This window comes from Pseudonaja textilis, chromosome Z, assembly GCF_049901715.1.
Source record: "Pseudonaja textilis isolate UNSWEBS1 chromosome Z, rPseTex1.2, whole genome shotgun sequence".
NCBI classification, from domain to species: Eukaryota; Metazoa; Chordata; class Lepidosauria; order Squamata; family Elapidae; genus Pseudonaja; species Pseudonaja textilis.
The window spans coordinates 108,831,301-108,844,961 of NC_142008.1; the positions used below are offsets into that span (position 1 = coordinate 108,831,301).

At 40.2% G+C, this 13,661-nt stretch overlaps 2 protein-coding genes across 2 annotated transcripts in view; both read left to right on the forward strand.

Moving 5' to 3' along the window:
- LOC148124239 (vomeronasal type-2 receptor 26-like) overlaps positions 1–13,661 on the forward strand; it is a 40,034-nt gene that overhangs the window by 3,623 nt on the left and 22,750 nt on the right. The window lies entirely within an intron of this gene.
- Positions 3,632–8,686, forward strand: LOC113451435 (vomeronasal type-2 receptor 26-like). Its single transcript, XM_026722814.2, has 4 exons — positions 3,632–4,000; positions 4,595–4,819; positions 7,213–7,339; positions 7,782–8,686. Exons 1-4 carry the CDS (start codon positions 3,632–3,634, stop codon positions 8,684–8,686), a joined length of 1,626 nt encoding a protein of 541 aa, XP_026578599.2.

Here is a 13,661-nt window from a genome sequence, read left to right on the forward strand (position 1 = left end):
CCATGCTCTGCCATCAGTGGTGAGTAGACGGTAGGAGCGGGGACCCGTAACTTGAGTTACTTGGGCAGGAATCCAGAGGGGATCTCCAGAAAAAAATTTTCTGAATACAAGGTCTCCTACCTTGAAGGCACAGTGCTTGCTGCTGGAACCCAGGGGTTTTTCCGGGGTGTAGGCAGGGTGCAAACGGTCTAGAGGCGATCTGAGTTTCCTGGCCATCAGGAGTTCAGCTGGGCTCTTGTTGGTCGTGCTGTTTGGTGTGATGTGTTGCAGGAGCAGCATTCTAGTGACTTTGTCGTGGATGTTACCTTGATCCATTTTCTGCAGGGTTTTCTTTGTAAACTGAACCATTCATTCAGCCCTACCATTCGCCGCAGAATGAGCCGGCGATGTGAGTGCGTGTCGGATGCCCTGTTCCGTTAAATACTGTTCAAAGGCTAAGGCAGTAAATTGGGGACCATTGTCAGAGACCAGGACATCTGGTAACCCGTGTGTGATGAAGAGTCTGTTCAGTTTTTTGATGACTGCCTCAGTAGTGGTTGCTTTCATTTTATTGACCTCAAGCCAGTTAGAATACGCATCTACGGTTATTAAGAAAGTGTGGCCTCTCGTACGTCCCACAAAGTCAATATGAATGCGAGACCAGGGACTCCTGGGTGTTTCCCATTCTTTTGGTGGAGCTTTTGGTGGGGCTGAGTGGTTTTCCTGGCATCTGTTACAAGAGGCGACCCAGGTTTCAATTTGTTTGTCCATACCTGGCCACCAGGCGTAACTTCTTGCCAGCGCTTTCATACGCATGATGCCCGGGTGTCCATTGTGTAGCATTTGCAAGTCCCTTTTTTGTAACTTAGTTGGTACAACAACTCAGTCTCCCCACAAGATGCACCCTCTTTGTAAAAAAAGTTCTGTTTGTCTGTTTTTAATTGGCTTAAATATTTCCTTAGGGTCGTAATCTGGCCATCCCCTCTCCACCCAGCCAAGAACTCATGCCAAACAAGAGTCTCTTTTGGTTTCAAAGGCAATGTCTTGGGCCGTTAGTGGAAGTGAGGGCATTGTCTCTATTTGCAGTACCGGGAGTGTGGGAGCTGGGTCTTCCTGTGGCTCGGGTAGTGGCGAGCGGCTCAAGGCATCTGCGTGAGGAATAGATTTCCCCGGGCGATACTTTAATTGATAGTCGTAGGCAGCGAGAAATTCCGACCATCGCGTCATTCTGGGGGAGAGAATGTGTGGGGTAGATTTGTTGCCCACCAGAATCCCAAGTAGTGGCTTATGATCCGTTATAATAGAAAATGGTCTCCCATAAACATATTCATGAAATCTTTTAATTGCAGAGACAATAGCAAGGGCTTCCTTATCTAAATGGCTATAGTTTCTTTCTGTTTTTGATAGAGTTCTTGAAAAAAATGCAATTGGTGCTTCTGAGCCGTTTGGTAGGACGTGGCTCAGGATGGCCCCCACCCCAAATGGTGAGGCATCACAAGTGACAGTCAAAGGTAGTGTCTCGTTATACTGAATTAGTACTGCCTTTGAGGTAAGGAGGTCTTTTACTTGCTGGAAGGCATGTTCCTCCCGACGTCCCCAAGTCCAGGATGCCCTTTTATCGAGTAGTCTATGAAGGGACTCAGCAACAGTCGCAAGTGATGAAGCGTGGCCGATGGTGATGGTTTGATGAGCCTCCTCTCATCTGGGTGTGTCGTTAAACCTTCGGGGTGTGCTGTACTGGTTCCACTGGTTGCTAGGGTGGTCCCTCTGTGTGGTGGAGTTGCCATCATACCTCTTTGGGCTGCTCCCTCTCCGTCTGGGGCTGGAATTTCTCTTGTTTCTGCATACCTTCACGATGTGCCCTCATTTCTCGCAAAAATGACACATGGCATCTAAGAATCTGCATTCGGATCGGGGATGGTTTCCCCCGCATCCGGTGCATTGGTAGTTGGGTTTATGACCCCGCTGGTCCCGTTGCTCACATTTCGATCGGAGCCTGTGGACTTCTTCTTCTCACTGTCTGAGGATGACTCGACATCTTCATGATGGGTGGTCGATGTGTACTTGTCTGAAGGTTTCCCAGCATCATTGGTGGGTTGGTGGTTGGTTCCGCTGGTTCGACGCATTCGTGCTGCTGATTTATGAGTGGCTTCAGCTGCAGTGGTGTCTGCTATGGCATCTGCAAGCGAGATGTCTCCCTTGGCCATGATCTTGCTCTGGACGGTTGGGTCTCTGAGGCCAAGGACAATGCATCTCTCATGGCTTCTTCGAGGTTGGTGAAGCCACATAAACCACCCAGGTTCCTCAGGTCTGCCACAAAGTCCCCAACGCTCTCACCTTCACACTGGTCCCTCTGGTAGAACTCGTGTCTGTGAATGAGAGTTGGCACAGCTGGGGCGTAATGGTTGTGCAGGATGGGAGCAAGGGTCTCCCAATCCATAGTTTTAACCTCAGCTGGCTTCGCTAAGGCTTTAGCCATCTTAAAAATGGCTGGCCCACAATGGGTTAGAAAAACGGCTCATTTCTTGCTAGGTTGGCATCTTTGAGGTTGTTGGACTCCAGGAACATTTGAAATCTGTCCATATATGAGTCCCAGTCTTCACTGGCTGGATTGAATGGTGCGGGTGGTATAGTGCTGCTGGCCATGTCGCCGTCGTTGCGCTCTGTCAGCCACGTGCTCCTTCAGCTAGTTCAAATCAATAGACTTCATTGCCTCCGCATCCCACCCTCGTCGCCAGAGTTAGATCTGGGAGGATGGTTCAAGATCGGAGGCATGACTCAGATAGCAACAACAGCTCTTTATTAGTGACTTCAGATCTGAGCAACTAATCCCAGCCGCAGCAGCCCCTTATATAGGGCTGGCTGCGGCTAGGCAGCCAATGAAGGCGATTTGAGTTTGCCGCTCTTGGCAGGGCCAATCGCAGCAGCCCGTTTACTGGCCAATCGCATCAGTCTATGGCGACCAATCATGATTGGCTATCAGCGGGCCAATCAGGTTTGCAGGCTTCGAGCCTGCTAGTCCGGAACATTAGGTTTTACTCATTTACATAAGCTATTCTTATATTGCTATATAAATATATGACATGTTTTATTAAAAAAAACTTCACAACGACAATTAAATGTGACTCTCTCTCCATCTCTTTCCTTTGCACTCAATCCTATGCAGCTCGTCTATGGCTCTAAACCCATCATGAATTATAAAATACCAGGTCTTCTTTTCTTCCAGATGAGCCCACTGGAAAGACTTCAATATGAAGGGATTCTGTCTCTGCTTCTCCATTTCAGATGGTCATGGGTTGGGATAGTTGTGATGGCCAATGATAATGGAGAAAGGATTATAGAAAAGATTGTTCCATTATTGTCCCAACACAACATCTGCTTTTCATATATAGGGAGACTCAGTGAATTAACAACTCCTAATGAAATATATGACTTGTTCAATGAAGGTGCAGAAATACATGATAAAATTATGGATAGCAATGCTAATGTTCTGATATTTTATGGAGAGTCTGATATTATGGTAAGAGTGAGATGGCTAGCATATTTATCAAGAAAAAGCACAGCAGATATTGTCAAAGGTAAAGTGTGGATATTAACAGCACAAATGGACCTCAATTCACATGTATATCAAAAAAATTGGGATACTGACACGATGAATGGTGCTCTATCCTTCACTATTCATGCCAATGACCCACCAGGATTCCAGACATTTTCTGAAAGTAGACATCCTTCCATGACAGAAGATGGATTTATCAAGGATTTTTGGCAGCAATCCTTTATTTGTGCATTCAAAACTTCAAATATAGGTGAAGTAGTTGGTGATATTTGCACAGGAGAAGAGAAATTGGAAGATCTTCCTGTAACTTTTTTTGAAAAGAGTATGACTGGACTTAGCTACAGTATTTATAATTCTGTCTATGCAGTTGCCCATGCCTTGCATGCCCTGATTTCATCCAGATTTGCCCGGCGGCCAGGGGCAAATAATGTGAAGTTGGTGATTCAGAATCAGGATTCATGGCAGGTAATGGATTAAGCATCATCTTTATTTGTGTAAAGGAAAATGAGCTCCATAACATCAATTATAGGAATAAATTTTGATTTCTTTTCCCATCACTGGAAAGGAACATAAGAGTCTCTGGTTTGATTAGTCACATCCCATCCTGATTAATTAACCCCTCACATCCTGATTATTAACCCCTCACATCCTAAACATAAACTGTTTCAACTCCTGTCCTCAGGATGCTTCAGTTCAAAACAACTAGATACAGAGACATTTTTCCCTCGCTCAGCCATCACTCTGCTGAACACCTAATTCACACAGTACTGTCTATATATATTTATCTATGTGGTATGACAGCATTGTTGTTATCCTTCTCATCTTTCCTACTACTGTCTCTTATTAGTATTATTATGATGATTATTGTTGCTCTGTATACTAAGAGCTTCTGCAACAAAGACAATTTCCTTGTGTGTCTAATTATATTTGACAAAATAAAGTATTCCATTCTATTCTATTCTGTGACTTTCACTGCACCAAATTTTTCTTAGGTTCCCTCCCCCCCCCCAAAAAAATTAAACCCCACTTTCTAATTTTTATCTTTTCTTTTTCATCTAGTTGCACACCTTTTTAAAAGGCCTCTCATTTAATAATTGTGCTGGGAATCTGATTTCTATTGACTACAATGGAGAGTTAATAGCTGGATACGATATACTGAACTGGATTGTTTCTTCTAATGAAACTTTCATTAGCGTTAAAGTTGGGAGGGTAAACCCTGAAGCTTCAGACCAAATATTCACCATAAATGAAGATGTAATAACCTGGCACCATTGGTTTAACCAGGTGGGATCCTGGGAATTTATACCAAATCTATTTTGTAGCTAGATGCATAAAATGAATAATTCAGACCTGATCAAATAAGAACTTGTACTATAATGCAACTATGTTGCTGCTTCAGTTGGGCTTTTTATGAATTCTTTAGTTAGAATGATGAAAAAAAATATCTGATATGATATATGTGGAATTGCCTTCCCCTAATTGGATTGGCCTACCTCATTTCAGCTGGTGGGACTCATCAGAAGAGCCTTTTCTGCCCTTTAGAACATTTTGCCAAAGGAGATAAGATCTGCCCTCTCTCATTTAGCCTTTAGGAAAAGCTTTAAAATCTGATTGTACTGGCTAGCATGGGCTCCTGAAGTAGAAGCTGTTAGCCGGAGGTGGCTGATCCACTAACAGAGAAGGTACCCCTACCTTCACCCTCCAATCCCTTGTTGTTTTTAATTTGATTTCTGTAATTTTAATCTGATTTTATATTTATAATTGTAACTTGTTTGTGATTTTGTGGTTGTTGTTATAAGCCACTCAAGGTCTAGTGGATAGACAAACAAATTGATATTTCATATTCTTTAAAAAAACCTAGAACTCAATTTTCTAGAGATATAAATTTCTATTGCATAGTTCATGCTTATTTACAACAATTCATCATTATTATGACAGTTCATTCAAAAGGAAAACCAGATCAGGGGTGGGATTCTACCAGTTTGGACCAGTTCTATGGAACTGGTTGTTATTATTCTGCACAGTTCAGAGAACCTGGCTGGCTCCTCCCCTCTCCACCTGCCCCTCCCCTCCCTGCCCAGTTAGTCCTTGTTGTGCATGCACTACTTCGCATGCATGCCCAACATCACTGACTGCATTCTCCCTTGCCCAGTCACTCCTTAAGGGATTTCTTTCCCCAATGATCAGCTGTGCCGGGATCCCCTGCTGCCTTACTGCTTTGCCCTGAGGCCCAGGAAGCAAAAAGGGACGCAAGGGGAGCTGCGCCCCCGCTCAATTTTTTGCCTTCCTGGATCCCAGGGAAGCTTCCTGGGAGCAAAAACACACACCCCCAGGAGGCTTCCCTAAGGCTAAGGAGGCCCAAAAATGGAGTGTGAGGGATGCTGCATGCCCCCTTGACTCCATTTTTTGGCTTCCTGAGCTCCAGGGAAGGCTTCTGGGAGGAAAAATGCCCCCCATGAGGTTCCCCTGAGGCACAGGTGGCCCAAAAACTAGGATGGTGGTGCAAAAAACAGAGGCCCCACCCACCCAGTCACATGGCTTTGCCCACCTGGCCATGCCCACACATAAGTAGAACACAGCATTTAAACAACTTTATAGAAAGCAATTATGCTTGGAAGAATTAGCAGTAAAAGGAAACCAAGCCGCCAAACAACATGGTGACTAGACACCATCATAACTGACACCTGCTGGAGCATAAAACAATTCAAAGAAGTAGTGCAAGATCAGAAGATGTGGAAAGATCTGGCCAAAAGAATCAATCAGATTTGGACATAATTATGCTGTTTTGCTCTCTCACGTAATTGTAGCTTAGTGAGTTTATTAATATTCCATAGCAATTCTCTTCATCAAAACCCAACAACTGCCCCATTAAGTCCAAACACAAGCAGTTAGTCCACAGAGCAATGGCCCAATAGTCCACAAAGCACTTGAAATTGCTCAAACAAAATCACTCCACCAGACAAACTTAAATCCACCAGGCAAAACTTAAATCCATGCACAAGAGATCTTACGAGGTAAGAAAAGTCCAGTGTCTCTAAGGCACAAATCAATTCCAGACATGGTGTCAATCCAGAATGAAGCAGGAAACACAATGACCAAAACAAAACAAAACATGTTGTTCTCAGCAATGCTTTCATCTGTCTGCTGTGATTAATAGCCAGCTTCCAGTGCAGACCATCAAGATGGGTGAGGCTTTCTCCCCTTGAGTAGTCTGGCTGACCTCTGCTGCTCCTGTCTTTTCTCTGCTATATATGTTCTCAGATCGGAGCAGAAGTCAGTTCCTCTTCCTCTTCACGGGCTGTCTGCCACTACAAGTTTTCCCCAGTTGAAGCCTCCTCTGAATTGTTTCTGGATGGCCATTCAGAGCTATCAATCAACTCAGTTCCTGACATGCCAGGAATGGGCTCATCCTCCCCTGAGCTGACATCTGAGGAGAATCTGGGAAGTCATCCAAAAGAGACATCAGAAAAACTAAATTAACATGATCTTCTTCATCATTATCATCAAGATAATCATCATCAATATCATCAGCTTTATTGTAATTCATTTGTTTGATTGTTAAGAGCAACTGAATTGGATAGCAAACAAATTTAGTAACTTATTATTAATTATATCTTAACTCAGACTAATATCATCATTGTTCTTGTCTGTCTGTTTGTTTGTTGTTTCTACTTCAGTCCCAGCCTGTTTCATTATGCACTGGGAGTTGCAATCCTGGTTCCAGCAAGAAAATGAAGGAAGGGCAGCCCTTTTGTTGCTATGACTGCATTCCATGCCCACATGGGAAGATTTCAGAAAATGAGGGTAAGAAATGTTATATTGGAATTTATCTCACACAATGGTACCAGTTTACAAATGCAAAGTTGTATAACTGAAGATTCTTTTTTGCCAAGTATTTGTCCAATATTTTGAATTGGCATCTTTAGGGCTTGCTTAAGACAAATTAGGTGACCATTACTATCCTATTTGGTTCAAAAACAAGGATTATATAAAGAATTATATTATTATATAAAGAATTAAAATTCTAAAGATCTCTTATATATCAAAGTTTTGAAATTAAAATACAATATCACCACCGTTAAACAGATTATTTAAAGAGTTGGAGCATTTCTGAAATCTACAATCTATTCAATTGTTTAATGAAGTGGAAATAAAAACATTCTAACTATACTTATAACATGTAAGGGACATTATTAAGATACACTTTATATTCTACAAATGTTCCTCAAATCATTTTATTTTTCAGATACAAACGATTGTTACTTGTGTCCAGAAGGAAGCTATCCAAACAACAATCAGGATTCCTGTATTCCTAAAACTTCAACATTTTTGTCTTATGAGGAACCTTTGGGAATCAGTTTGGTTTTCTTTGTTATTTTGTTTTCTTTGCTCTTGGTGATGGTGCTTGCAATATTTGTAAAGAACCACAATTCTCCTATCATCATTGCCAATAACCGAGATCTCACTTACATTCTCCTCATCTCCCTCCTGCTCTGTTTCCTTTCTGCATTCCTATTCATTGGTCATCCTGAGAAGGTGGTATGTCTCCTGCAACAAGCAACTTTTGGGATTGTCTTTGCAATGGCAGTTTCTTCAGTGTTGGCAAAAACTGTCACGGTGGTTCTAGCTTTCCAGGCCACCAAGCCAGGATCCAAGATGAGAATGCTTGTGGGAAAGAGACTGTCCAACTCCATTGTCATTTCTTGTTCTCTTATTCAAATAGGTATTTGCATGATATGGATAACAACTTCACCCCCTTTCCCAGAAAAAGATATGGATTCAGTAGTTGAAGAAATTATTCTGCAGTGCAATCAAGGCTCTGTGACTATGTTCTACAGTGTCCTAAGCTATTTGGGCTTCTTGGCTGTTATTAGTTTCATAGTTGCCTTCATGGCCAGGAAATTACCTGATACATTCAATGAGGCCAAATTCATCACTTTCAGCATGTTGCTCTTCTGCAGTGTTTGGATATCTTTTGTCCCAACCTATTTGAGCACCAAGGGGAAGTACATGGTGGCAGTGGAGATATTTTCCATCTTAGCATCTAGTGCTGGTTTGCTGGGCTGCATCTTTCTTCCCAAATGTTATATAATTGTTTTAAGGCCTGATTTGAACAACAGGGAAAATTTAATGAAGAGAAAACAATTCTGATTTTGATCTGTAATGTCCTTGTGCAGTTTTTAATTATGAAAACAATGTCATCTTTATCCAGAGTCTGAAGACTGCTTTATTATCAGCTGCACTTCTGGTTTCCATGTGTAGGTATTGCTGCTTCAGTTCACTACGAGAAATATGTAGCAAAATGGCATAAGGGGAGAGCAGCCCATGACAGAGACATGTAAGGTTAAAGACAGGCTAATTGGAAGAAGAAGTTTCTCCCATTTATCCTCCATAGTACAAAACACTTCACGCAAAAGAAATGCACAGATATAGCTATTTGCATGCAGTAAAATATCATTTTTAAAATGTTTTTTTTATTAAATTAAAGAGTTAGAAATTTTTGTATTCATACAATGCTATTAAGAATCTGATATAAGATAAAAATTTTAAGAAAAGTGGGCATGGAAAATCTCATTAATTGTATAAATTATAACAACAAAGTTTTTTTTTAATGACCAAAATGTTGACCAAAAAGTCATTTTTTGCTGGTTCTCTCTTGGGAAAAAAAAGAATAAATAAATAAAAATTAGTAATTCAAGTTGGCAACCCATCTTTTTTCTTTATAAGTGTTGATTTATTATTCCATTTATGTTTGTTCTTTCTTATCAGCATTTCCAAGTTCTTAAGGTCTTTATTAATTCTTATTCCTAGCAATATAGCTGAAGGGACATATGCTGTCTTCACTAACAATGATCATCTTCAACGTATATTACTAGCCACAGGGTGCCGTGGTTAGAATGCTGGACTGCAGGCTACTTCTGCTGACTGCCAGCTGATTGCAATTTGGCAGTTTGAATCTCACCAGCTCAAGGTTAACTCAGCCTTCCATCCTACTGAGGTGAGCAAAAAGGAGGACCCAGGTTGTCGGGGCAATATGCTGATTCAGTAAACCACTTAGAGAGGGCTGTAAAGCACTGTGAAGCAGTATATAATTCTATTAGCAATCATATGGCTTTTAGCCCCATATACCTATAAGATTGTAATTTGATCACATCTATATTTCATTTTTTAGAATAGAATAGAATAGGAATAGGAATAGGAATAGGAATAGGAATAGGAATAGAATAGAATTCTTTATTGGCCAAGTGTGATTGGACACACAAGGAATTTGTCATCAGTAGATAAGCTCTCATTGTACATAAAAGTTATGAAAAATTATAATCATAGTCATAATAAAAATACATTCGTCATAAATCATAAGATACAACACTTAGTGACAGCCACTAAGCAATCAACATAAATTGTACTAAATAAATAAAACTAAATAAAACAATATAAAATATAAAGATACAAGCAACAAAGTTATAGTCATAAATAGAAAAGGAGATAGATAATAGGAAAGATGAAAAAAATGTTAATACAGTCTTACTTCTAAGTAGTACAGTCTATACAGTCTAAATAGTTTGACAGTGTTGTGGAAATTAGTTGTTTAGCAGAGTGATGGCATGTGGGTGGGAACTGTCCTTGTGTCTACTTGTTCTGGTGTGTCGTGCCCTATTGCATCGTTTTGAGGGTAGAAGTTGAAACAATGTCCAGGATGTGAGGGATTTGTACATATTTAACAGCCCTCTTTTTGACTCATACAGTATATAGGTCCTCAATGGAAGGAAGGTTTTACAGCAAGAAATTACAACCGATTCTTATTCCACACTCAAATTGCAACAGCATTTTCACATGATGTGGAAAAGAAAAATTACACAGCTTTTGTTGAATTAATATACTTGATATTTGGTCTAGTGTTTGAGGAACTAGGCAAGAAAGCTGGAGACTCTGAGTTCAAATCCCACCTTAGCCATGACAACCTGTTTGGTGACTTTTGGCCAGTCATTCTTTCTTAGCCCAACCAGTGGAAATATTTTAATATTTTGTCAGCCACCCAGAGCAATAATATGGACAACTATATAAATCTGTTGGGCAACAATATAAGAATATTTAATAAGAATTGATTATCATTTCCTGTTCTTTTATTGGTTAGCCATGTCATTTGAATGAGTTCATGTCCCAACTTAGCCAGGAAATCCAGTTTGGGAATTTGAATTGGTCACTCTTTCTCAGCCAGACCTACCACACAGGATTCTTGTTGTGGTGAAAATAGGAGGAGGAAGGTTTGTTAGATATGTTCGCTGCCTTGAAAATCTGATCCTTTTAACAATTGCCCTAATCACCAAGAATTTTCTCATGGTTGTTTAATTGTTTGTTTATTTTTTTTCTATTTTTATTGTTTTGTGAACCACTAATGGATATAGTTCATAATATGGGGAACTATATAAATATTTTAAATAGTTGCATACTTAAGATTTTAACCAATAAAACGTCAGCATTATATGCAGCCCAATATTTTCCCTACATGCCATATTCTATTAGGAACAAGGATTAAAACCCATAAAGCTTGTCTGTTGATATCAGAATTTTATGCCTAAAAGGACTACATTTATAGCCCAATATTTATGATATTCATTTGGAAGTATTAAAGAAACTGAATTCTAAAAACCAGGATTCCAAAATTTGCCACAATTTAATGAGCTGATATATATTTTGACAAGGTGAGCAAAAGTGGCTGATGTAATCTGCAATTCCTTTCTTAAAACAATGTGATGGTTAAAGTACATGTGGAAAGATAAGACCAAAATCCTAATTTTGCTAAATATAATTTATGCTGTGAAAGTCTCAGAGCAGGTTTCTGTAAATGAAATTGAGATATATTAATATATTTGAAATAATGTAATGAAATACTGAATAATTTCTTTATTTGATCTGAGATGTGCATTTGTGTCTCTTTTGTATCTAATTTGTTCAATCTCTAGTGTGTATGTGTAAAACTATATTTCTCAGCTCTCAGCAAAGCAATCTTAAAACTATCTTTGTTGATATCTTGGCCTGTTTTTCTCTTTTAATTAACTAATTGTAAATATTTTACATGAATATTACCAGCAATTTACAGTCTTGAAACCACCAGCACATATGAGAGACAGCTAAAGAGTAGCTAAAAATAGACCCTGATCTTATCAACAAGTTCCTCATAAAATCCAATAATCCACATCAAAAAATCTATATCTCCCTTAAAAATAGATTAATGCCCATTCCAAATCTGACATGATGGTTTCTCAAAATCTTAAATAACTCTTCTGAGGGAATCAGTTCTATTTCCTCATTGACAACTACCCAGAAGTTGCTCATATTCCTTGCTTATGCCTTTCAGATGCTATAACTTTAATATTAAATAGTACTAATTTTTATCAATAGTTTTGTCTCCCTTTTTATACAAAAAATCTTTCTGTGTTTTCTAGATATCACAGTACATCCAGATTTCTAAGGTCATGACAGGAACCAAACTTTCAGATTAATAAATAAAAAAACAATGCCCCTTGCAATTAAAAATTTGGGCAGTATTAAAAGCAGCACAGCTCAAGTTCAAGGATAACCAAAGCACTTTCATTAATTTTGAGAAATAAGGATTTTGGGGTCTGTCTGAAATCGGCAGATCATAAGACCTATGTGGGCTATGCTTAGGACTATGATTAGAATTAGAATTACAAAGCTGTAAGGGACCTTGGAGGTCTTCTAGTGCAATCCCCTGCTTAGGCAGGAAATCCTATACCACTTCAGACAAATGGTTATCCAATCTTTTCTTTAGAACTTCCAGTGTTGGAGCATTTACAATTTCTGGAAGCAAATTGGACCACTGATTAATTGTTCTAACTGTCAGGAAATTTCTCCTTAATTCTAAGTGTTGCTTCTCTCCTTGATTAGTGTTCACCTATTGCTTCTTGTCCTGCCTTCAGGAGCTTTGGAGAATAGCTTGACTCCACCTTCTTTGTGGCAATCCCTGCGATATTGGAACACTGCTATCATGTCACCCCTAGTTCTTCTTTTCATAAGACTATACATGCCCACTTCCAGAAACCTTTCTTTATATGTTTTAGCCTCCAGTCCCCTAATCATCTTTGTTGCTCTTCTCTGCACTCTTTCTAGAATCTCAACATCTTTCTTACATCGTGATGATCAAAACTGGATGCAGTATTCCAAGTATGGCCTTATCAAGGCATTATAAAGTGGTATTTGTTAGATATTAGCATACTTACCTGTGATTGGTTGAGCCGTGGAAGGGGGAAAACAAACAGCTGTCACTGGCTGAAACTGCCAACAGCTCTGCTGTAAAAGGGGTTGCCGCAGCTTAGGTTCTTCAGTTCCTGCAGAGACAAAATAAAAGGTTTTGCTGATCTGAGAGTCCTGCGTTTTTACTCACCCCATAATCTAACACTGGTGACAAAGGTGGGATACTGAGACAACAAAGAACCAGATCAACCTGGAACCATATAACATCAGTGGCCAATACTCCAGAACAATGACTGGAATGATGTCAGGATCCAAAGTTCCATCAGCACCCTTCCATCCAGCTATGGAAGACTGGGAATCATACATTGACAGATTCCACATGTCCCTGGAGAGGAATGACCTTCTCAACATGTCGGAACAGAGGAAACAAGCCATCTTCCTCACACACTGTGGGCCTGCAGTATTCAAAATGGCCAAAGCATTGTCCTTATCCAACAAATTGAAGACAATGGCATGGCCAGACTTGAAAAGGATCCTGAGAGCACACTACACGCCCCAGGCATTGAGTTTAGTGAGGCGACCTGAATTCTACTAGTGAGACCAGAAGGAACTTCATAGACCATCAGGGATTTCATAGCAACCCTGTGAGAAATTGCTGCCGCCTGCAAGTTCCTCAATGTGGACAAGACAATGAGGGATCACCTGGTCCTAGGATTCCGAGACCTAAACCTCCAGAGCCACTACTGGCAAAGAGAAATGGCCGCCATACACCACGAGGATGTTCAGTCAGACTCCAACCCATATGAAAAGAAATATATCAACTATGATCAGAACAAACACCAAAAACCCAAGACAGGGGAAGAAAAAAAAGGGGATATGTTGGATGCAAGGGGTCAGAATGCCCTTTTTG